This window comes from Pseudophryne corroboree, chromosome 5 (assembly GCF_028390025.1).
Source record: "Pseudophryne corroboree isolate aPseCor3 chromosome 5, aPseCor3.hap2, whole genome shotgun sequence".
Lineage (NCBI taxonomy): Eukaryota > Metazoa > Chordata > Amphibia > Anura > Myobatrachidae > Pseudophryne > Pseudophryne corroboree.
Window position 1 is genome coordinate 130070089 of NC_086448.1, and position 25742 is coordinate 130095830.

The 25742-nt window shown below is 45.0% G+C and overlaps 1 protein-coding gene and 1 pseudogene across 6 annotated transcripts in view; both read left to right on the forward strand.

Moving 5' to 3' along the window:
• The window catches only part of HYCC1 (hyccin PI4KA lipid kinase complex subunit 1), a 191493-nt gene extending 171040 nt beyond the window's left edge, over nt 1-20453 (forward strand). For 3 of the 6 annotated variants that reach the window (XM_063921714.1, XM_063921711.1, XM_063921713.1), the window contains 3 exons: nt 11003-11090; nt 11738-11897; nt 18553-20453. In XM_063921714.1, the coding sequence (XP_063777784.1) occupies nt 11003-11090; nt 11738-11897; nt 18553-19142 (838 nt within the window). In that variant the 3' untranslated portion in view covers nt 19143-20453. Of the gene's footprint in view, nt 1-11002; nt 11091-11737; nt 11898-17444; nt 17770-18552 lie in introns of all 6 variants that reach the window. The other 3 variants (XR_010177620.1, XM_063921716.1, XM_063921715.1) reach the window with 3 other exon arrangements.
• Nucleotides 20454-24506: 4053 nt separating this feature from the next.
• Nucleotides 24507-24624, forward strand: LOC134930453 (5S ribosomal RNA; annotated as a pseudogene).
• The last annotated feature ends 1118 nt before the right edge of the window (nt 24625-25742 follow it).

Sequence of the window (25742 nt, forward strand, 5' to 3'; positions counted from 1 at the left end):
CTGATGAGGGGAATGACCTGACTCAGGCTGGCAGTGTCTGAACTGACTTCACGTGTGGCAAGTTCAAAAGGTTGCAGAACCTTGCACAACGTTGAAATCATTCTCCACTGCGCTTGAGACAGGTACATTCCACCTCCTATATCGTGCTCAATTGTATAGGCTTGAATGGCCTTTTGCTGCTCCTCCAACCTCTGAAGCATATATAGGGTTGAATTCCACCTCGTTACCACTTCTTGCTTCAGATGATGGCAGGGCAGGTTCAGGCGTTTTTGGTGGTGCTCCAGTCTTCTGTACGTGGTGCCTGTACGCCGAAAGTGTCCCGCAATTCTTCTGGCCACCGACAGCATCTCTTGCACGCCCCTGTCGTTTTTTTTTAAATTCTGCACCACCAAATTCAAGGTATGTGCAAAACATGGGACGTGCTGGAATTTGCCCATATTTAATGCACACACAATATTGCTGGCGTTGTCCGATGCCACAAATCCACAGGAGAGTCCAATTGGGGTAAGCCATTCCGCGATGATCTTCCTCAGTTGCCGTAAGAGGTTTTCAGCTGTGTGCGTATTCTGGAAACCGGTGATACAAAGCGTAGCCTGCCTAGGAAAGAGTTGGCGTTTGCGAGATGCTGCTACTGGTGCCGCCGCTGCTGTTCTTGCGGCGGGAGTCCATACATCTACCCAGTGGGCTGTCACAGTCATATAGTCCTGACCCTGCCCTGCTCCACTTGTCCACATGTCCGTGGTTAAGTGGACATTGGGTACAACTGCATTTTTTAGGACACTGGTGAGTCTTTTTCTGACGTCCGTGTACATTCTCGGTATCGCCTGCCTAGAGAAGTGGAACCTAGATGGTATTTGGTAACGGGGGCACACTACCTCAAGAAATTGTCTAGTTCCCTGTGAACTAACGGCGGATACCGGACGCACGTCTAACACCAACATAGTTGTCAAGGCCTCAGTTATCCGCTTTGCAACAGGATGACTGCTGTGATATTTCATCTTCCTCGCAAAGGACTGTTGGACAGTCAATTGCTTGGTGGAAGTAGTAAAAGTGGGCTTACGACTTCCCCTCTGGGATGACCATCGACTCCCAGCAGCAACAACAGCAGCACCAGCAGCAGTAGGCGTTACACGCAAGGATGCATCGGAGGAATCCCAGGCAGGAGAGGACTCGTCAGAATTGCCAGTGACATGGCCTGCAGGACTATTGGCATTCCTGGGGAAGGAGGAAATTGACACTGAGGGAGTTGGTGGGGTGGTTTGCGTGAGCTTGGTTACAAGAGGAAGGGATTTACTGGTCAGTGGACTGCTTCCGCTGTCGCCCAAAGTTTTTGAACTTGTCACTGACTTATTATGAATGCGCTGCAGGTGACGTATAAGGGAGGATGTTCCGAGGTGGTTAACGTCCTTACCCCTACTTATTACAGCTTGACAAAGGCATCACACGGCTTGACAAATGTTGTCCGCATTTCTGGTGAAATACTTCCACACCGAAGAGCTGATTTTTTTGGTATTTTCACCAGGCATGTCAACGGCCCTATTCCTCCCACGGACAACAGGTGTCTCCCCGGGTGCCTGACTTAAACAAACCACCTCACCATCAGAATCCTCCTTGTCAATTTCCTCCCCAGCGCCAGCAACACCCATATCCTCCTCATCCTGGTGTACTTCAACACTGACATCTTCAATCTGACTATCAGGAACTGGACTGCGGGTGCTCCTTCCAGCACTTGCAGGGGGCGTGCAAATGGTGAAAGGCGCATGCTCTTCACGTCCAGTGTTGGGAAGGTCAGGCATCGCAACCGACACAATTGGACTCTCCTTGTGGATTTGGGATTTCGAAGAACGCACAGTTCTTTGCGGTGCTTTTGCCAGCTTGAGTCTTTTCATTTTTCTAGCGAGAGGCTGAGTGCTTCCATCCTCATGTGAAGCTGAACCACTAGCCATGAACATAGGCCAGGGCCTCAGCCGTTCCTTGCCACTCCGTGTGGTAAATGGCATATTGGCAAGTTTACGCTTCTCCTCCGACAATTTTATTTTAGATTTTGGAGTCCTTTTTTTACTGATATTTGGTGTTTTGGATTTTACATGCTCTGTACTATGACATTGGGCATCGGCCTTGGCAGACTACGTTGCTGGCATTTCATCGTCTCGGCCATGACTAGTGGCAGCAGCTTCAGCACGAGGTGGAAGTGGATCTTGATCTTTCCCTAATTTTGGAACCTCAACATTTTTGTTCTCCATATTTTAATAGGCACAACTAAAAGGCACCTCAGGTAAACAATGGAGATGGATGGATACTAGTATACTTATGGATGGACGAGCGACTGCCGACACAGAGGTAGCTACAGCCGTGGACTACCGTACTGTGTCTGCTGCTAATATAGACTGGATGATAATGAGATGAAATCAATATATATTATATCACACTAGTACTGCAGCCGGACAGGTAGATATATTTTATTATGTAATGACTGACGACGGACCTGCTGGACACTGTCAGCTCAGCAGCACCGCAGACTGCTACAGTAAGCTACTATAGTAGTATGTATAAAGAAGAAAGAAAAAGAAAAAAACACGGGTAGGTGGTATACAATTATGGATGGACGAGCGACTGCCGAGTGCCGACACAGAGGTAGCTACAGCCGTGGACTACCGTACTGTGTCTGCTGCTAATATAGACTGGATGATAATGAGATGAAATCAATATATATTATATCACACTAGTACTGCAGCCGGACAGGTAGATATATTTATTATGTAATGACTGATGACGGACCTGCTGGACACTGTCAGCTCAGCAGCACCGCAGACTGCTACAGTAAGCTACTATAGTAGTATGTATAAAGAAGAAAGAAAAAAAAAAACCACGGGTAGGTGGTATACAATATTATATATATATTATATACAATTATATATATATATATATATATTAAACTGGTGGTGATTATTAAACTGGTGGTCAGGTCACTGGTCACACTATCAGCAACTTGCAAGTAGTACTCCTAAGCAGACAATCACAATATATATTATACTGGTGGTCAGTGTGGTCACAATGGCAGTGTGGCACTCTGGCAGCAAAAGTGTGCACTGTACGTTATATGTACTCCTGAGTCCTGCTCTCAGACTCTAACTGCTCCCCACTGTCAGTGTCTCCCCCACAAGTCAGATAATACAGTCACACTCACACTATCTATCACTTCAGCAAGTAATTAGTCTAGTACTCCTCCTAATGCTCCCCAGAATTACTACTGTCTCTCTCTACTGTCTCACTCTCTTCTCTATAAACGGAGAGGACGCCAGCCACGTCCTCTCCCTATGAATCTCAATGCACGTGTGAAAATGGCGGCGACGCGCGGCTCCTTATATAGAATCCAAGTCTCGCGATAGAATCCGAGCCTCGCGAGAATCCGACAGCGGGATGATGACGTTCGGGCGCGCTCGGGTTAACCGAGCAAGGCGGGAAGATCCGAATCGCTCGGACCCGTGTAAAAAAACATGAAGTTCGGGCGGGTTCGGATTCCGAGGAACCGAACCCGCTCATCTCTACTCTGCAGTGGACAGGAGATACAGATTCTAAAAGGCACATGGAAGTTTTGCCTTACAAGGGTGAGGAGTTGTTTGGGGATGGTCTCTCGGACCTCGTTTCCACAGCGACAGCTGGGAAGTCAGCATTTTTACCCCATGTTCCCTCACAGCCAAAGAAAGCACCGTATTATCAGGTACAGTCCTTTCGGCCCCAGAAAGGCAAGCGGGTTAGAGGCGCGTCCTTTCTGCCCAGAGGCAGAGGTAGAGGGAAAAAGCTGCAACATACAGCCAGTTCCCAGGAACAAAAGTCCTCCCCCGCTTCCTCTAAGTCCACATGACGCTGGGGCTCCACAGGCGGAGCCAGGTACGGTGGGGGCCCGTCTCAAGAACTTCAGCGACCAGTGGGCTCGCTCACAGGTGGATCCCTGGATTCTACAAGTAGTATCTCAGGTGTACAAGCTGGAATTCGAGACGTCTCCCCCTCGCCGTTTCCTCAAATCTGCCTTGCCGACAGCTCCCCCGGACAGGGAGGCGGTGCTGGAGGCGATTCACAAGCTGTATTCTCAGCAGGTGATAATCAAGGTACCCCTCCTTCAACAAGGACGGTGTTACTATTCCACAATGTTTGTGGTACCGAAACCGGACGGTTCGGTGAGACCCATTTTAAATTTAAAATCCTTGAACACTTATATAAGAAGGTTCAAGTTCAAGATGGAATCGCTCAGGGCGGTGATTGCAAGCCTGGACGAGAGGGATTACATGGTATCACTGGACATCAAGGATGCTTACCTGCATGTCCCCATTTACCCTCCTCACCAGGAGTACCTCAGATTTGTGGTACAGGACTGTCATTACCAATTGCAGACGTTGCCGTTTGGTCTGTCCACGGCACCGAGGGTATTTACCAAGGTAATGGCCGAAATGATGATACTCCTTTGGAAAAAGGGAGTTTTAATTATCCCGTACTTGGACGATCTCCTTATAATGGCGAGGTCCAGGGAACAGTTGTTGATCGGAGTAGCACTAGCTCGGGAAGTGCTACAACAGCACGGCTGGATCCTGAATATTCCAAAGTCGCAGCTGGTTCCTTCAACGCGTCTACTGTTCCTGGGGATGGTTCTGGACACAGAACAGAAAAAATGTTTCTCCCGGAGGAGAAGGCCAAGGAGTTGTCATCTCTAGTCAGAGACCTCCTAAAACCAAAACAGGTGTCGGTGCACGTGAGTCCTGGGAAAGATGGTGGCTTCTTACGAAGCAATTCCATTCGGAAGGTTCCATGCAAGGATCTTTCAGTGGGATCTGTTGGACAAGTGGTCCGGATCGCATCTTCAGATGCATCGGCTGATAACCCTGTCTCCAAGGGCCAGGGTGTCGTTGCTGTGGTGGCTGCAGAGGGCTCATCTTCTAGAGGGCCGCAGATTCGGCATACAGGACTGGATCCTGGTGACCACGGATGCCAGCCTTCGAGGTTGGGGAGCAGTCACACAGGGAAGAAACTTCCAGGGACAATGTTCGAGTCAGGAGACTTCCCTACACATAAATATTCTGGAACTAAGGGCCATTTACAATGCCCTAAGTCAGGCAAGACCCCTGCTTCAACACCAGCCGGTGCTGATCCAGTCAGACAACATCACGGCGGTCGCCCATATAAACCGACAGGGCGGCACAAGAAGCAGGATGGCAATGGCAAAAGCCACAAGGATTCTCCGATGGGCGGAAAATCATGTGTTAACACTGTCAGCAGTGTTCATTCCCGGAGTGGACAACTGGGAAGCAAACTTTCTCAGCAGACACGACCTCAACCCGGGAGAGTGGGGACTTCATCCAGAAGTCTTCCAAATGATTGTACACCGGTGGGAAAGGCCACAGGTGGACATGATGGCGTCCCGCCTCAACAAAAAGCTAAAAAGATATTGCGCCAGGTCAAGGGACCCTCAGGCGATAGCTGTGACGCTTTAGTGACACCATGGGTGTACCAGTCGGTTTATGTGTTCCCTCCTCTTCCTCTCATACCCAAGGTACTGAGGATAATAAGAAGGAGAGGAGTAAGAACTATAATCATTGTTCCGGATTGGCCAAGAAGAGCTTGGTACCCAGAACTTCAAGAAATGATATCAGAGGAACCATGGCCTCTGCCGCTCAGACAGGACCTGCTGCAGCAGGGTCCCTGTCTGTTCCAAGACTTACCGCGACTGCGTTTGACGGCATGGCGGTTGAACGCCGGATCCTGAAGGAAAAGGGCATTCCGGAGGAAGTCATCCCTACGCTGATTAAAGCTAGGAAGGAGGTGACGCAAACCATTATCACCGCATATGGCGAAAATATGTTGCGTGGTGTGTGGCCAGAAGGGCCCCAACGGAGGAATTTCAGCTGGGTCGCTTTCTGCACTTCCTACAGTCAGGGGTGACTATGGGCCTCAAATTAGGTTCCATTAAGGTCCAGATTTCGGCTCTGTCGATTTTCTTCCAAAAAGAACTGGCTTCACTGCCTGAAGTTCAGACGTTTGTTAAAGGAGTGCTGCATATTCAGCCCCTTTTGTGCCTCCAGTGGCACCTTGGGTTCTCAACGTGGTGTTGGATTTCCTTAAGTCACATTGGTTTGAGCCACTTAAAACCGTGGAACTAAAATATCTCACGTGGAAAGTGGTCATGCTGTTGGCCTTGGCTTCGGCCAGGTGTGTGTCAGAATTGGCGGCTTTGTCATGTAAAAGCCCTTATCTGATTTTCCATATGGATAGGGCGGAATTGAGGACTCGTCCCCAATTTCTTCCTAAGGTGGTATCAGCTTTTCATTTGAACCATCCTATTGTGGTGCCTGCGGCTACTAAGGACTTGGAGGATTCCAAGTTGCTGGACGTAGTCAGGGCCCTGAAAATCTATGTTTCCAGGACGGCTGGAGTCAGGAAAACTGACTCGCTATTTATCCTGTATGCGCCCAACAAGCTGGGTGCTCCTGCTTCAAAGCAGTCTATTGCTCGCTGGATCTGTAGTACGATTCAACTTGCACATTCTGCGGCTGGACTGCCGCATCCTAAATCTGTAAAAGCCCATTCCATGAGGAAAGTGGGCTCTTCTTGGGCGGCTGCCCGAGGGGTCTCGGCTTTACAACTTTGCCGAGCTGCTACTTGGTCGGGTTCAAACACATTTGCTAAATACTACAAGTTTGATACCCTGGCTGAGGTGGACCTTGAGTTTGCTCATTCGGTGCTGCAGAGTCATCCGCACTCTCCCACCCGTTTGGGAGCTTTGGTATAATCCCCATGGTCCTTACGGAGTTCCCAGCATCCACTAGGACGTCAGAGAAAATAAGAATTTACTCACCAGTAATTCTATTTCTCGTAGTCCGTAGTGGATGCTGGGCGCCCGTCCCAAGTGCGGACTCTCTGCAATACATGTATATAGTTATTGCGTAACTAAAGGGTTATTGTTATGAGCCATCTGTTACTGAGGCTCAGTTGTTGTTCATACTGTTAACTGGGTATGGTTATCACGAGTTGTACAGTGTGATTGGTGTGGCTGGTATGAGTCTTACCCTGGATTCCAAAATCCTTTCCTTGTAATGTCAGCTCTTCCGGGCACAGTTTCCTAACTGAGGTCTGGAGGAGGGGCATAGAGGGAGGAGCCAGTGCACACCAGGTAGTCCTAAATCTTTCTTAGTTGTGCCCAGTCTTCTGCGGAGCCGCTATTCCCCATGGTCCTTACGGAGTTCCCAGCATCCACTACGGACTACGAGAAATAGAATTACCGGTGAGTAAATTCTTATTTTTTTACCATATATTCCCCAACAGCAAAAGAAAGTAACACCCTATCAGATGCAGTCCTTTCGGTCGCACAAGTCCAAAAGAGGTCGGGGATCCTCTTTCCTCGCCAGAGGTAAGGGCAGAGGCAAGAGAGCACCTGCTTCGGCAGGTGCCCGGGAACAAAAGTCCTCCCCGGCTGCTCCAAAACCCACAGCATGACGCTGGGGCTCCCCTGAGGGAGTTCGCACCGGTGGGGGCACGTCTTCGACTTTTCAGTCAGGCCTGGGTCAGTTCGGACCTGAATCCCTGGGTGTTGGAAATAGTTTCCCAGAGTTACAAATTGGAATTCGCGGAGGTGCCCCCCCCCCCCCCCCCCCCCGCCGATTTTTCAAATCGGCCCTGCCAGCTTCCACATCGGAAAGGGATATAGTGTTAGCTGCAATTCAAACGCTGTGTATACAGCAAGTGATAATCAAGGTTCCCAGCAGGGAAGAGGTTACTACTCAACCCTATTTGTGGTCTCGAAACCGGACGGTTCGGTCAGACCTATTTTAAATCTGAAATCCCTAAACCTGTAGATAAAAAGATTCAAATTTAAAATGGAATCTCTCAGGGCGATAATAGCCAACATGGAGGAGGGGGAGTTTATGGTGTCTCTGGACATAAAGGATGCGTACCTTCATGTCCCCATATATGCCCCCCATCAGGAATACCTGAGATTCGCTGTACAGGATTGTCATTACCAATTTCAGACGTTGCCGTTTGGACTCTCCACGGCCCCGAGGATTTTCACCAAGATAATGGCGGAAATGATGGTGGTCCTGCGCAAGCATGGAGTCACAATTATCCCATACTTGGACGATCTCCTGATAAAAGCGAAGTCAAGGGAGAAATTGCTGAGCAGTGTGGCGCTCTCTCTGAGAGTGCTCCAGCAAAACGGTTGGATTCTAAATCTACCGAAGTCACAGTTGATTCCGACAACTCGACTACCGTTCCTAGGTATGATACTGGATACGGAACAAATTAAGGTCTTCCTCCCAATAGAGAAAGCCCAAGACATCCAGAACATGGTCAGAGACCTGCTAAAACCGAAAAGGGTGTCAGTTCACCTATGCACTCGAGTTCTGGGGAAAATGGTGGCGGCCTACGAGGCCATTCCCTTCGGAAGGTTCCATGCAAGGACTTTTCAATGGGACCTTCTGGACAAGTGGTCCGGGTCCCATCTGCACTTACATCGGAAAATAACTCTGTCCCCAGGGACCAGAGTGTCCCTCCTGTGGTGGTTGCAAATTGCTCACCTCCTGGAGGGTCGCAGGTTCGGAATTCAGGATTGGATCCTGGTTACCACGGACGCGAGCCTCCGAGGTTGGGGAGCGGTCACACAGGAAAAAAAAATTCAGGGTCTTTGGTCAGACCAGGAGTCTTGTCTACACATCAATGTGTTGGAACTCAGGGCCATTTACAACGGCCTTCGACAAGCGGAGGGTTTTCTTCGAAACCTACCGGTTCTGATTCAATCAGACAATGTCACAGCAGTTGCTCATGTGAACCGCCAAGGCGGGACAAGAAGCAGAGTCGCGATGGCGGAAGCCACAAGGATCCTTTGCGGGGCGGAAAATCATGTAAGCGCTCTGTCGGCTGTCTTCATTCCGGGAGTGGACAACTGGGAAGCAGACTTCCTCAGCAGACACGATCTCCATCCAGGAGAGTGGGGACTTCATCAATAAGTCTTTGCAGACGTAACACGTCTTTGGGGAACTCCTCAAATAGACATGATGGCGTCACGCCTCAACAAAAAACTTCGGAGGTATTGCGCCAGGTCTCGGGACCCTCAGACAGTAGCAGTAGACGCTCTGGTAACACTGTGGGTGTTCAAATCGGTCTACGTGTTTCCTCCTCTTCCTCTCATCACAAAAGTGTTGAGGATCATAAGACGAAGAAGAGTACAGACGATACTCGTGGTCACAGACTGGCCTCGAAGGGCCTGGTACTCTGATCTACAAGAGATGCTCACAGGAGATCCCTGGCCTCTTTCTCTGAGGGAAGACCTGTTGCAGCAGGGGCCCTGTGTATTTCAAGACTTACCGCGGTTACGTTTGACGGCATGGCGGTTGAACGCCGAATCCTAGCAAAAAAGGGGATTCCGGAAGAGGTCATCCCTGCTTTAATAAAGGCTAGGAAGGAGGTGACAATAAAACATTATCACCGTATCTGGCGAAAGTATGTGTCTTGGTGTGAGACCAAGAATGCACCTACGGAAGATTTTCATCTGGGTCGTCTTCTCCACTTTCTACAGACAGGAGTGGATATGGGCCTGAAATTAGGCTCTGTTAAGGTACAGATTTCGGCCCTCTCGATTTTCTTTCAGAAGGAATTGGCTTCTCTTCCAGAAGTCCAGACGTTTGTAAAGGGAGTGCTGCACATCCAGCCCCCTTTTTCTACCTCCAGTGGCACCATGGGACCTGAACATGGTGTTGCAGTTTCTAAAATCACACTGGTTTGAACCGCTTAACAAGGTTGAGTTGAAATTTCTTACCTGGAAGGTGGTCATGTTGTTGGCCTTAGCATCAGCAAGGCGAGTATCAGAATTGGCGGCTTTGTCACACAAGAGCCCCTACTTGATTTTTCATGTGGATCGAGCTGAATTGAGGACACGTCCGCAATTTTTGCCTAAAGTGGTTTCTTAGTTCCATATGAATCAACCTATTGTGGTGCCTGTGGCTACAAGTGACCTGGAGGATTCCAGATCCCTGAACGTAGTCAGGGCCTTAAAAATTTATGTAGCCAGGACGGCTAGAATTAGGAAAACAGAGGCTCTGTTTGTCCTGTATGCGGCCAATAAGATTGGCGCTCCTGCTTCGAAGCAGACTATTGCTCGCTGGATCTGTAATACGATTCAGCAGGCTCACTCTACGGCTGGATTGCCGGTATCAAATTCGGTTAAGGCCCATTCCACTAGGAAGGTGGGCTCTTCTTGGGCGGCTGCCCGAGGCGTCTAGGCTTTACAACTTTTCCGAGCGGCGACTTGGTCGGGGTCAAACACTTTTGCTAAATTCTACAAGTTTGATACCCTGGCTGATGAGGACCTAGCTTTTGCTCAGTCGGTGCTGCAGAGTCATACGCACTCTCCCGCCCGATTGGATGCTTTGGTATAAACCCCATGGTCCTTACGGAGTCCCCAGCATCCTCTAGGACGTAAGAGAAAATAAGATTTTAAACCTACCGGTAAATCTATTTCTCCTAGTCCGTAGAGGATGCTGGGCGCCCGTCCCAGTGCGGAAACTCTGCAAGACTTGTATATAGTTGTTGCTTACATAAGGGTTATGTTACAGTTGACATCGGTCTTGGAACGTTACTGTTGTCTGTTCATACTGTTAACTGGTTATGTATGTTCCAGGTTACATGGTATGATTGGTGTGGGCTGGTATGAATCTTGCCCTTGGATTGCTAAATCCTGCCTTGTATTGTCCATCTCCTCTGGGCACAGTTCTCTAACTAAAGTCTGGAGGAGGGGCATAGAGGGAGGAACCAGTGCACACCCATAGTCAAAGTTCTTTTAGGTGCCCTATCTCCTGCAGAGCCCGTCTATACCCCATGGTCCTTACGGAGTCCCCAGCATCCTCTACGGACTAGGAGAAATAGATTTACCGGTAGGTTTAAAATCTTATTATTCTGCCTGTACAGTGCCAACTAATACGTTGAACAACTCTGTACTACCAAACTTCCTCTATTGTAGTTACAATGGCGAATGGGATGCAGCCCGTAGAGCGTTGGATGATGTTCTGTACAGGGCACAGCTGGAGCTATTCCCAGAGCCACTACTGGTAAGTCTAGAGATTCATGCAGTCGCCACATATTCTATATTCTTAATGGTTTTCAGTGGAATAATGTTACAAACAGTAGCTATAGTGCTTGATAATTATGACTCCTAAAATTATCAAATCAGGCGCTCTGATATAAGGCACAAAATAAAGCTGTTGGTCACCCAATTTATATAATAGAATTGATATACTGCTATCTATATACGGCTAACCTGTATGATTGTGATGATTTTAGGGTTTCTATGTATAATTACTCAGTACTTCATGCAGTACCCACTAGAACGTTGTCTGTGTGTAACATTATTGTGGAGTGCTACACCAGCGGGCACTAGGAGAACACAGACATGGAGATACATAGGCAGGTGAAGCATGTCTTTTTCAGTGGTGTGAGCGGCAGGTGGTGGGTCATGCAGCAGGGCACAGGTGGAGGAAGAAGTGTCTGTTCGGGTGCTACTAAGGGAACAAAGACGCTTAAGATTATAAATAAGTGTGTGCATAGAAGTAAAGTAAAAACTAGTCAAAATAGTGATTACAAGAGAAAAGTAGACGGAGGTGATATAACATTTGCTAATTGTGTCGCTGTAAACAAAATCCCTCACCTCCTGAATGTTTGGGGTTTTCTTTCTCTTCTTTTTTTTTTTTCCTCCCAGGTTGCAAATGCAATAAAAGCATCATTGCCCCAAGGAGTCGTTAAGGGAATTAAAAAAGGAACTAAATGTATAGAAGTTGAAATTGCCCCAACCTCATCAAGGATATCTAGAAATGCTGTAACCAGTATGTCTATACGAGGCCACCGGTGGAAGCGGAACGGTGAGATTTAATCCTCCTCTCTGTTTATGTTTGGAACCTTTAGTGTCCCAGGTGAGATGACCTCTGGGGTTTGTATGGCTTCTTAGAGATGAACTGGAAACGCACGATGGTTATGATACTGTTTTATACAGTTTGACTCACAAATGGCTTTGGGGTTTGTTTTTTATATTATAGATCTAAACAATAAAGTGCATTCATGCTCGCATGCAATCATGGATACATGAACATTGTAGTAATAGGTTAGAATAGAGGTAAGTAATAGATTATTATATTTTTTTTAAATACAGCAGTAACCAAGAGGGAATGTAGTTATGTGACCGGCAGTCACAATACCGACACCTACATCCCGCCCCCTCACAATCCCAACAGTCTGCATGCCTGCCGACTAACGGAGACTATGGGTGTCATGGACACCCACGAGTGGGAATAGAGTGGGAAGAGAACTTGTGGGGAGTGCAGATCGTCACCGAGCCCGCAAGGGGCATCGTTGCGCTCGCACCCCCTGCCGTTCATTTCAATGCCGGGATCCCAGCATCGTTACGGTGACCGCCAGTCTGCCGACCGCCGGTCACGCAATACCAGCGCACCAAGAGCTGTGTATTTTTTGCTTCTGCCCAGGAACGTCCATCATAAAGGCTTGCCTTGCTGCTGACACGATGGCATGTATTCCTGGTGTGTCTGCATAGTGCACAAAACACAATCCTTAGCTGGTAACAAAAACCACACTCTAATGACAGCCTTCCAGATTTTCTGCACATTTTGGATCAGCACACGTATAATAATTATGGAGAAAGGTCACGCTTAGCAGCACAAATGCCGAAACCATTACGGCTCACAAAGTGCGTGCGATTATTTTGAGATTCCTAAGAGCAGCATTTTACCCTTCCTCAGAGACGATATATCTGCATAATGAGTATTATTTTCTTCAAATTCAGATGCATTTTCATCTTCTTTTGATAGCATAACCGATACGTTAAGTGAGGAATAATGTGATCCCATTCAGGCATAAATTAGGTATATACGATTGCTTGGAGTTTAGTGTAAATAAATGACATAGTACAATGGGGGGGATTCAGACCTGATTGCTGCTGTGTGTCTTCGCACAGCAGGAGATCAACAAAAAACTGTGCATGCACCGCAATGCGCACGTGCGTTGGACAACAACAAGGGGCATCACCGGTCAGCCATAGGATGCTGCAAAAATTCCTATCGCACGGGTGTTCGCAAGGTGATTGAGATGAAGAGGCCGTTTGTGGGTGGTAACTGACCGTTTACTGGGAGTGTCCAGAAAAACGCAGGTGTTCCCAAGCGTTTTTAGGGAGGGTGTGTGACGTCAGCTCCGGCCCCGATCAGCCTGTTCTCATCACACTGAAGGAGTAAGTCCTGGGCTGTGCAGAGACTGCACACACTAGATTTTTGCAGCTTGGCGTACACATGCGATCGCACACTTGCCCAGCGACTATCTGAATTCAGGACAGCAAGTCCATGAAATACGGTGTCATAGCTGAGACAATAAATATGCTGTGTATCCGCAATGTCACTGGTTCCTACTGAATTGATATCCTGTATTCTCCTGAATATTGTATAAAATGGCTGTGTTTGGGAAATATCCATTTCTACATATAATTTGTGAGCCAACCAACCCAACCCACCCTCCCTATTCTCTCTAATGTCATTCATTGTCCTGCCACTGCATCTTACATCTTGTGCAAGAAGGAAATAAAGGAGGGGATCAGAGGTTACTATGGGCCTAATTCAGACTGGATCGCTGCAGCGATCGCAGTCTGAAGTCCTTGGCGGAATCCGCACGTGCACCCCGGGAGCCCAGTGAGATGCTAAAAGCATCTCGGGGCTGCGATCGCCTCTGCCTGATTGACAGGCAGAGGCGGTCGCAGGGTGGGAGGTGGCATGCCATCGGTGTTCGAATGCCGTTGGTGGGGCGCGGTCTGGGCAACGCAGGCGTGTCCAGACTGTTGCGGGGGCGGGTCGCATGCCTGCGCGCAGGAGCTGCGCTGGCAGGGAGCTACTCGCCGGGTGCAAAAAGCATCGCCGCTGTGTGATGTTTTTGCACCCGTGGGGGGAGGGGGTGGGGGGCAGAGCCAGACATGTGGGCGGACTAGACCTGTGCTGGGCGTCCCCCAGCATGTATGAGAAACTGATCATAGATCTTCGATCAGATCTGAATTGCCCCCATGTTTGTAAGTAAAGCAAGCAACAGTGCAACACCATGCACCACTGCGGGTGGAGAAGGTGTAACGTGCAGAGAGATTTAGATTTGGGTGGGATATATCTTTCTGTGTGGGGTAAATACTGGCTGCTTGTAGCCCACAAATGTTACCTCTATTTACACTGCAATTTAGATTTCAGTTTCAACACCCCACCCAAATCGTAGTCTCTCTGCACATGTTACATCTGCCCCACATGCAGTGCAGCATGGTTTTGCTGAGTTGCTTGCTTTTTTGTTTTACTTACAAGCATGAATCAGGCCGGATGCAAGCAGTATGGTGCCTACATCGCTAAAACTCTGTTCACAGCCAGTCAGTGACACTAGGCACCACTATAGAATGTGATAACCGGGGATGTTCCTGTTTGCACTTGCCACTTATATATGAGGTAAGACGCAACGAAAGTTAGCAGGGGTAAGTTAAAGGGTGGCTGTTTTTGTTTTAGTATTGAAAGGCGTTGCCTTCTGATTAGTTAGTTCCTTACCATTGGGCGGCAGCAGACTGTATCACAGCCTTCAGTGGGACCCCATTTTTACACTTCGACTAGATGGCGTTTTAGCTGTACTGTGTGTAATCAAATCTATACAAGTGTTCATGAACATATGTACAATCAGAGCACTTAGGACCCAAGAGTTTGATTTATTATAGATAGAAACATTTGGGACTGGGTTTTAAAGGCTGTCACGCAGATCCTTAGATAAGCACAGACTACAAAGCTCCATAGATAGTACTCGTTTGGTGCTGAAGTGGGTTTAATAGAAAGTGTAAGTGTTTTAGGGAGGAGATTAACATTATGTTGAGAGGATTAGCCGGTGATTGCAAAGTAGATCAACATTCTATGTCCAAAAATGCTAAGGGATGGAGATAGTGAAGGGCAACGTTGTTGCGGTTTCAGGTCACCATAATAAAATTGTTAATTCGTTTTGCCAATTGTATAATTTAGTAGTGGTCCTGTTTTATTTTCTTCCATAGCCAAAGGCTTGAAACTGGGGATTTGCTTTTATGAATTTCTTTCCTCACGTTGTGCTGCATGCAGAAAGCCAGATGAAAGGGCTGCTTAGATGAATAGAAGGTCATTTTTCCCTCATAAAAACTGAAACTGTGAAGGGTCAGCCAGTGTAGCCTCTCTCTTCAGCGTTAATCAGCACCATGCTGGAACGGTCGCACTATAACATGGAATATTGCAGCAAGGGGTCCTTTTCCATAGTGGGGAGCTGTCCCAGCCTGTTCAGTACAAGGCACCTCTACATAGGAGGCAGGTGTAGTTATATTCCCGGCGGTCGGAATACTGGCCGCCAGAATGCTGCCAGCTGCGCTAGGGCTATTCCCACTCGTGGGTGTCCACGACACCCGTAGAGTGGGTATGCAACCTGTGGCGAGCACAGCAGGGGCTTCGTTGCACATGCCCCCCTGGCAGCGGGGATCCCGGCGTCGGTATTCTGACTGCCGGGATCATATACCTAACATGTAGGAGGGGCTTGCAACAACCGAGAGCGAGCACGCTTCCCTCTCCCTTTTAGAGCCTACCAGTCCCATGCTGAGTAGTAGTACAGGACCAAATATATACATTTATAAGTAGAGAAGTAGATTAAATACTATTGTGGAGCTACACGTCCCAGCAAGCTGTGCCATTTTTTAACACCGTAGTATCTGTGAGCAGGGCCCTCTTACCTCTGTTATTTCCCAGTTTTGATTAATAAACCTAATCTCCTAAGGTTTGTCCTGTCTTCCACATTCCAGGAGGTATGCCCCTCTAAAGGCTCCCTAATGAGGCAGTGTTGATTTGGGTCTGAAGATCTGTTGTACGGTCTTAAGAACAGATGGATGGGAATTGGTCATATTCCATAAATGTGTATATTTGCTCTTATGCCCCCAATCTGTACGCATAGTTTATTACTAGACTCTTCAGTTTGCACTTGCATCTACTCCATGGATGGAAAAGGAACGCTCACACCCAAGTTGGCATTGCCCGCTGTTGCATTGAAACATCCTTGGTATACCTTGCCATTTGTGCCTCATCATTCATAAGGGTAGATGCAACTGAAACGCATCTTGCTTACAGCTCAGCACAAAAACACGGCAGAAATGCTCGTCAGCAGGAGTACTTTCTGTCAGCATCATCCCCTCTTACCTCGCTCTGTAATTTGGTTATACGGCTGTATAGCAGCGCTTGCAAGCGTCAGGTTTCATAACCGTCATTAATACATGGTTCAGTGCAGCTGCCTGACATTATTCTACTACATTAACCAATTACAGTGTTCTCTCACCATTTCAGCCTCTTCACACTTTCAGCCGTCTTCTTTCATTATCTAAACCAACCTAAAAAATCATTGTGTAGACTTTGTATTTACTTTGTTTCCGTATAAATGGTCAGTAAAACCTACAAGTATTTCAACAAAAAAAAACCTTATTTGTCTGTTCCCTCGTAACTTGAATACTAATACACGTACACAGTATGGTGTATGCGTAAAATATATATATATATATATATATATATATATAAAAATTAAAATAGCTTGCTGACAGCAAATTTACATTTATAGCCCTGTCATTAATAGCCCTTTTCTAGAGGGAGACTTTTGCTTTATTTGGTTAAGTGGTTTTAAACCATGTCCATGTGTGACTAGGTGCAGCTCAGGGCAGTTGGCTTAGTAATTGCGTCACCCTTCTGTCTTTAGCCCTGTTCTCAATAGACAAGTATTTATTAAAACTTAATTATATAGCACCGGCTTATTACATAAGGCTTTACAATTGGAAACAAAAAGGGTAATAAAACATGACTGGGGTATTAACAGAAGGACAAAAGGGGTCCATTGACAGCCTTACAATCTCTAGAGCCTCTGCAAGAGTCTTAAAATTAAAATGCACTTTTTTTCCCCATAGGTCAACCATGTTACCACCTTGCTCTGTTCGATTTTATATTACTTCCATATTATATTTATATTTCTTAATGTGACCTTTTCTGACGTGCAGTCCATACAGTTATCCAGTGAAGTCCTCTTTACTCATGCTTAGCAGTGAATTGTCAATTTACAAAAAAACCTACTGACTTATAGAGTGTGTGTGTAGTTTGTTTCATTATTATTTTTGTCAAACATTCAGACTAATAATCATGTATTTGTTTTATTTAAAAAGACAAAAACAAAACTTTTCATCTAAAGACTAGCTGATCGAAATGTGTTCATTACTCATGTAACGTGTGGCAAACTTCATTTACATTTTTTTTTGTTTTTGTTTATCTGGTTCTGCCATCATCATTTCAGACGCCATCTTTCTTTTCTTTTTCTTTTTTTTCTTGTATTTTTTTTTTTTTTCCATTTAGAGCAAAATGACCCAAATAATGATCCTTCAGAGTTGGGCAACCTTGTCATACCTGAGATAAGTGTCACAAGTGTGTCCGGAGACAGAGCCGGAAATGGGGAGAGAGTGAAATCCCTAACAGAGAATGATGTTCAGCATATACAGGCTATGCAGGAAATTGGTTCAGAATCTAGAACTGATGGCAAGCAAATGCCTGAGATCAGAAGGCAAAAATCTGTAAGGAGATTGATGGAGGATGGAGTAACATAACCTGGCAAAGTGCAATGTTAAATCACTTGGTAGATGGGCGCCAAGGTACCTTCAAGTGAAATGGTCACAATGCATGGGTGCGCACACTACATTACTTATGTATAGATGAGAACAGTCAAGCATGCATGTCTACCTGTTCTAGTACACTGATCTCAGCCATGTCTGGTCTCATGATGCCACTACCCCCTGTGGAGTATTGGAAGACTAACCTAAAATTGTAAAGCATCATATAGATCAATCTTAACGTGTGTGTGTGTGTGTGTGTGTGTGTGTGTGTGTGTGAAGATAAATTGCACACACACACTTACAAAAGACATTGGATGGAACCCAGGCATGCTTTCAATTCTAGGTGTCCAAAGCTGCTGCTTTTTTTTTTTTCTTTTTCTTTTTTTACAAAATGTGCATGAATGCTGAAACAATGCATTTATTTACATTTCTATCTTACACGAGCTGAGTTATGAGTCAGTGAGGACATACAAGTCACAGTGTGCATCATGTGACCTTTCCACTTGTTAGCCCTTTAAATTCTCAATCAAAGCAATAAATCAGTATGGGGCTTGGCTTGTTTCTTATACGCTTGAACAGGCTCATGGTTGGATGATAGTGTAATCTACTTAGTGGCATGACTAACAAACTTTCTTCACAATCAGCTTTTGCATGCTCTTTTGACTATTCCAGTCCTCCCCCCCCCCCCCCCCCCCCCCTATATGCACAATAGTGATCCTAATCTCTGCTTGTTTTAGAGGTGGATAAGCACTGAATGACACAAAATGATTGGTGCTTTGGACTTCTCTTTACTAGCGGAATCCATTTTTGCCTTATGTGACATTAACATTTGTTTTTATCCTCTCATCTTTCAGACTCTGCAGATTTGACCTTTCAGGATGAACTGACTGAAATCGCTGAGGTGGATGAAGGTTTTTGTTCAAGGGCAGCCTCTAACTCTAGCCAGTCTGCCCTATCTAACAGCAGCAGCGGTAGTTTCAGCAGACAACCCTTAGGAAAGACTCAGAGGAGATCTGCAGGAGTCAGGGCTGGGGGTAAAGAAAAGGATTCTGGGGGAGATTCTTGCCGTGAGCATCTCAGCAGGAAGCAGAACCAGAGGGCCATGAGTGAGAACCTGGAGTTGGTGTCTCTGAAGAGGCTTACGCTGACAACCAGTCAGTCTCTTCCCAAGCCCGGCAGCCATAGTCTTGCACGGACTGCAACAGCCGTATTCAGCAAGTCCTTTGAACAGATGAGTGGTGCAACTGCTTCACACTGTGTCCCTGGTGTAAACACCTGTGGTACCGGACCAAGTGTGGGAACGAATAGATTTAGTGCGTGCAGCCTACAGGAGGAGAAATTGGTCTACATTTCTGAGAGAACGGAGCTTGTGTTGCCTACTAAACCCCAACCAAACGTCCACCAGAGGTCCCCTAGTATATGCATCACCTTGTCTACGGACTAGGCCTTGCCGTTGCATGTCTGGAAGCAGCAACACGTGGTCAGATGTAAATTTTGCTAAATTTTTCTAAGCTTGATGGGTGAACTTTGACATTTCTATGATTTGTATGCTGTAGTTTACCAAAGTTTTTACTTGCTACTTAATTAAAGCAAATGAAACAATTTGTATACATTTGATGGGTGACCCACCATATCTTTGAAATGTTGTTGAACACCTCAAAACTGTGGGGTTCGGAGATGGGCTTATAGTTTTATTACACTCCTAGTATAAAGTATATTTGAAACCAGTTGCCTGTTCAGTTAAAAAGTGTTCATGTGGTGTTTTTTGGTGTTTTTATTTTTCTTTTGTTACTAAATCTCTCCTTAGTACTAAAGTGTACCCATCACCCTTCCACTGTTCAAGGGGCAATTGTGTGGGTTGAATGGATACTCAAGAGAATGCTGCCTGTTCACTAGGAAGCATTGACATTACGAGGCACTGGTTGCTGCAGGCTGTTTGCTGATAGTGTGTGGATGAACGTGGCACTTTACATTTTATTGTACTGTCATTGCCTGCACTAAATTACTTACTGCAGTGTTCCTGAACACACCAGCAGATGGCAGTGCAGTGTGCTGTAAGTGGTTTCAGTGCTCCTGCTGGTTTGTTGTGGGAAAATACAAACGTATTTCTGTAATCTCTGTATCTGATTTGTAATTGTGATTCAGAAAGAGAAGATATATTTGATTCTTTTACATTTTGGGGTTTTTAGTTCAAACCGTGTGAGTATGTATGGGTGTATGTGTGTGTGTACATGTATGTGTATATATGTATTTTTTTTTTCTTGGAAAATCTTGAAAATTTTAGTTAAACATTTTTTTATTGCTAATACAAAAAACTACATATAAGCCATGATTATTTGGTCCATGCAATCTGGTGTATGGGCATGAACTGAGAAGGAAAGGGACATGGTTAATTGTGACTGCAGTATGTCTGTAACTATTGTCACACAGCAGTGCTGTCACCATGGGTATTCTCTACTTACAGCAGCTACTACTAGGTTCTTGGTTCAGAGGCAGAACTCTGGGAGGCAACGGAGTCATCTGCCGCAGGGCTCCTGCTCTGAAGGGGGGCACCTCTCCTCCCATTCTGTGACACCATTGAAGTAAGTTAATTGATAGCTGCCGCTGTCTTTTCAGTGGTTGACTTCCTCACTGGACCCTGCACCTTACAAATCACACCCTCTTTATTATACTGAATATACACATTTTAGAAGTGTCACACCCAGGATTAGGACCCATACCCTATTACAGTGGAAGCAGACACTTTACTAATGAAGCTGTTTGCTCCTGTATAGGAAATATGAGAATTTTAACTATATGAAGTTACTTCTCTGACAATTACACGTAACTTCATATAGTTAGAATTCTCATGCTTCCTGTACAGGAGCAAATAACTCCATCAGTAAAGTGTCTGCTGTTAGTGTAACAGGTCATGGGTTCTAATCCTGGGTATGACTGCTAAGAAAATGTGTGATTTAAAATAAAAGACAAGTAAATGTATAAATATAGTATATACATTTTTTTTCAGAACACCACACACACACACACACACACACACACACACACACACACACACACACACACACACACACACACACACACACACACACACACCTTAATATAGGAAATAGGGGGGCACCAATTTTTATCTTGCCTCCGGGCAACTGTGACAAACTTACGCCACTGTCTTGGTTAAATTAATATTCTTAGCATATTGAAAAGCAGTTATCGCCATTTGATAGTGTTTGGTGCAATTATATTTATTTTCAGTTCTATTAGAAACATTTTTTGTCCTTCTTTTTTTTTTTTTTTTTTTTCTTTTAAAATACACACTTGTGATGGGGCTTGGTGGCAGATCCTTACTGACCACAATCTTATGGCTCCCTCTGTTGCTCTCAGCACCTTCTCCCCCTTTAAAGCTTCTTCTGTTAGCCTATGTCAGACGTAAGGTTTGTCCATGAGAGAAGAGTACTTACAAATCCCGCCAATGTCTTGCCAACCCACGTTGTAACAAGGGCTCTGAACACCCTGTGCCAGGCCGCACCCTTTGTGTATAGGGAACTGCAGCGGGGCCCGGAGAGTCTTGAAGACGCTCCAGGCAGCTGTAAACGTGGCAGAGTGTTTGCCTGTAGCAACGAAAGAAGACTTGGGGCGACGGTGCCGCAGTGATACTGGTTGCAGGGTGCCGTTCCAGTCCTACGCTCTGTGCAGCCGCAACAGTCACACACCCCTAGTAACGGCCCTGTGCCAACCTCCAAAAGATTTAATGAAGTTCTTAGAATGTATGTATATACAAGCCAGCAGGCTGTAGGTGGAATTAGGGGCTCACTGAAGGAAGATTTCTCCTGAGTGAGTTAGGTGCCTGGATTACCCAGCCCCATCAGTAGTAGTTGTGCAGTGTAGTCTGCATTTTTTGGGGAGGGGGAGTTGCAAAGCATACAAGGCATAACGTTCTAGCTGGCTGTGAGTAAGTGATCTGAGATTGGGATGTTAAGTATAGATTAGGGTGTGGTGCTGCGTACACACTAACATCTATTGTGCGATACGTTGCCCTAAAGCAGATTGGAACTATATATTGTACACATTGTATAGTGTGCACCCTCGATCGTTCCTGACAGTCTTGCATTAATTGTCCCACTGGATGTGCTGCATGTCCAATGGGACGATTCCATGGCAGTCGCATTGTAGTTACATGTAGCATATTACGATACATCATGCCATCATACAATGCATAGTGTACGGCGGTGCAATGTATTGTTACATCACATCGTTGGTCGCACCATCGGAAGGTATGTACCCGGCAAAAGTGTGTGCGGTCTGAGTCTAAGGAAGCATTTTGCTACTGGACAGACAATTGCTGCGTCATAAAGGGATTGGATTCTTGTTCTTTGCGTCTATTAGTATTGCTGTGGTTTAGTTATATGTACAGATGTGATACCCATTGTGCATTATTGCTCATCTCATAGCCTAGTACTCTGTCTCTGCCACTGGTTCCGGATAAGGGCACATAATGTGTAGTGTATGACCATAAGTTTCCAGGTCCTTAATTTAATTTTAATATAGATTTTGAGGTCTACAGCTATCTTGTAGTATAGGACATTTATAGACCTTTATTACCCAAGGATATTTACATACAGGCTAAAACCTGATAGTGATAAAAATTTATTATTTTTTTAACCCGAGTGTGTTATGTATTTGTTTTATTGTGTGTTTTTTTGGCATTTTTTGTTTTAATACATGGATGTGCCATACAGTATTAATTGCAGATACAATGTTTATCTCCCATCTCTTTGTAGTTTATCATTTTACTAATTGTTGTTTTTTTTGTCTAATGCAGAAAGTGTTTTGTCTTCTATATATGTACTGTTTTGCTTTTATTGTACTGTTGGATAGCTGATTACTTTTACACCTTTTTTACTCTTTAGTAATGTATTTAGTATTGCACATTTGTGTCCTATTGAAATAAATTCCTTTAAACCTGTTTCTTGTGTATTTCTACTTCTGCACAAATGTTTAGACTATTTCGGTCATCTACAGTAGCATCCATTTCCATGCAATGGACATTAGTGTATAGACCTGATCTTCTCAAACGTGGTCCTCAAGCCACCCCAACGGTCCAGGTTTTAGGTATATTCATGGCTCAGCACAGATGATTAAATCAAATTGAGGTGCTAATTAAGTCACCTGTGGACAAGCTTGGATACATTTAAAACCTGGACCATTGGGGTGCCTTGAGAACCACGCTTGAGAACCTCTGCCGTAGAATGAGAAAAGTAGAATTATCTGAGTAAATGAGGGAATGGCTTCCACAGAGAAGTGGCTTATCCATTATTTAAGCAAATACCAATCCAGCAGGGGCAGGTTAATATGTAAAAATGCTGGCCTGGTTGTCTATAATGATGGATAGAATGGCTGCATGAAGACACCTCCATGACGTTGAACGTGGTGCATTTGTTGGAGCACATTAGTCCAGAGCATCAGTGACCAAGACAGTTCAACTTTATAATGACTTCAGAGCAGCAAATAACATGAGTGGGTGATCATAATTCCCAACATGACCCTCTCCAGGAGGGTACCACAAGGGTAACTTCCTTTTATTAGTGGTTCTTGTGATGATTGTTGGGAAAAGTGACTGCTGACTAATAGGTCCTTTAAATTAGGTGATCGCCGCCAACTATCATCAATTTTGGTATTCAGTTTTTTGGCCAGATCCTCATCTGAAAGTATGATGTGCCAATGTATCTGCAAAATCGACTTAATCTCCTTCCATTCCTTACAGAAATCTCCCACAAATCTTATGGTCTGTGATTCTTCCTTCTGTTTTTGTGTTGTTGTTGTATTAAATATTAAAGTTTCTCTTGTTGTTTTTATTAAGTTTTTTTCTTGCTTTTTTAATGGATCTCATGCTGTATCCTCTGTCCTTTAATCTGAGTGTCAATTCTTTGCTTCTCATCTCGAAGACTTCATCACTGGAACAATTTCTTCTGAGGCGTAAGAATTCACCCTTCGGGATATTCGTTATTGTAGGAGGAAAATGGGAACTGGTTTGATGCAGCAGAGTATTGGTAGCTGTACTTTTCCTGTAGATTTCTGTGGAGATCATGTTGTTAATATCCCTGTAAATTCGGAGGTCCAGAAAATAAATACTGTCCCTATGATAATCACAGGTAAATGAGAGGTTAAGGGTATTGTTGTTAAGCTGTTGTATGAATTCCAGAAGTTGGGTTTGTGTGCCATAAGAGGACAAAGAGGAATCTGAATGCAAGGGACAGATGCATTTATGTATTAATTAATCTCAGAATTTATAATACTGGGTAATATATTGAATTACATCATTTGATATTAATATATTGCTTTACTTTTTGATTTAAATTATCTCCAGTGGCATACTTTGCCTGTGGTATTTTTGTTCATAATAAGGGACTTTTAGTATTTGAACTACATAGGATTGTAAAATATTGCTTTGCTTTCAAATAATCGTGATTATCACTGGCCCTTTTTTCATGCCCAGGATATTGCTTTATAACAGTGTTTTTTGAAAAAACATTTTCAGTCGTACCTGCTGTTTGCCATAATTATGTTATGAATATACTTTCAGCATTAATTCAATATTACTGCATGTGTAGATTCGATACATTCATCATCTATGAGGGGAAATACGCAACCTTCAGTAAATGCAATGGTAAATGATATTTTACGGCTATCATTCTGACAGTCTGACTTTTGATTATTCAAAACCTTTTATATGGATTATATTTTTATTTTTTTCTGTGATCCACATCCTGGGTCCCAATACAATCGGAAAATGGTGCGCCTAGGAGATAAATTTACTTACGGTCAGACCGCACTGAGTATGCCCAAACTCGTCTGATCTTGGAAGCCAAGCACTGCAGGGCCTGTCAGTACCTGGATAGGAAACTACCAGGGAATACTAGGTACCGTAGGTATTTTATTCTCCAATATTTAATACAATTCTGGGACCCACAACAGGAACTTGATTGCAGGTTCCTGGCATCTATTGATTATACTAGACCCGAGGGAGTGACCTCATTCCATTAAAATTCCTATTATAGAGGACATAAGTGTAATATATTATTACATTGAATGAGGGATCACTTATTTTCGCTCATTTCACCTACATTATAGTACATCAGTACTTGTGAACATTGATGTTCCTTGAATATGGACGCTTGCTCTCGCTTTTCTCTCTTTTTTTAAGTATATAATAATAAAAGTTATGTTTTAATAAATTCATCATTACAAATTATCAAGTGTGCCCTGGAAAAGGCCTATAGTTGCTTTTTTGTCCTTTTCTCTTCAAAGGACCATACCTGTTTTATAGTTGTCATAACTATTTTTCTGGGAGCACCACCAACCATTTGCTGAATTAATTTTCATAGTAGGCTTGTATGTTGGTTTTGACTATATTTGTTAATCACTGAATCATAATTGTCATATCCTGTGCAGATTTATATCTTTTGGTTAAGATCATAAGAAGACGTCATGCGGCAGAAGACTTCAGATCTTCATGAGGTAAGCGCGCAGCAGGTAGCTGCGCGCCATTGCTCCCACAGAGGCTGCAGAGAACGCTGTCTCCCCAGACTCTCCCCTGCTGAGCATCAGAGGGCTGAAAATAAGAGAGGGGGGCACATATTTAAAGCGCAGTGAGTGGGGAATTCTGTATACATTTATATGTAAAAGCGCTATCTGGTTTTTTTTTCCCTGGGTCAGTTGGCGCTGGTGTGTGCTGGCATACTCTCTCTGTCTCTCCAAAGGGCCTTCTTTGGGGTATTGTCCCCTTATAGTTATAAGTTATAGTTATATCCCAGTGTGTGTGGGGTGTCGGTACGTGTGTCGGCATGTCTGAAACGGAAGGCTTATCCAAAGAGGAGGTAGAACAGATGAGTCGGGGTCTCAGAAACGTCCCTTCTTACAAATAAGGGACACAGATACCGACACAGACTCTGATTCCAGTGTTGACTATGATGAAGTAAGGTTGCACCCCAGGGTGACAAAGTATTCAGTGCATGATTATTGCAATAAAAGATGTGTTACATATCACTGA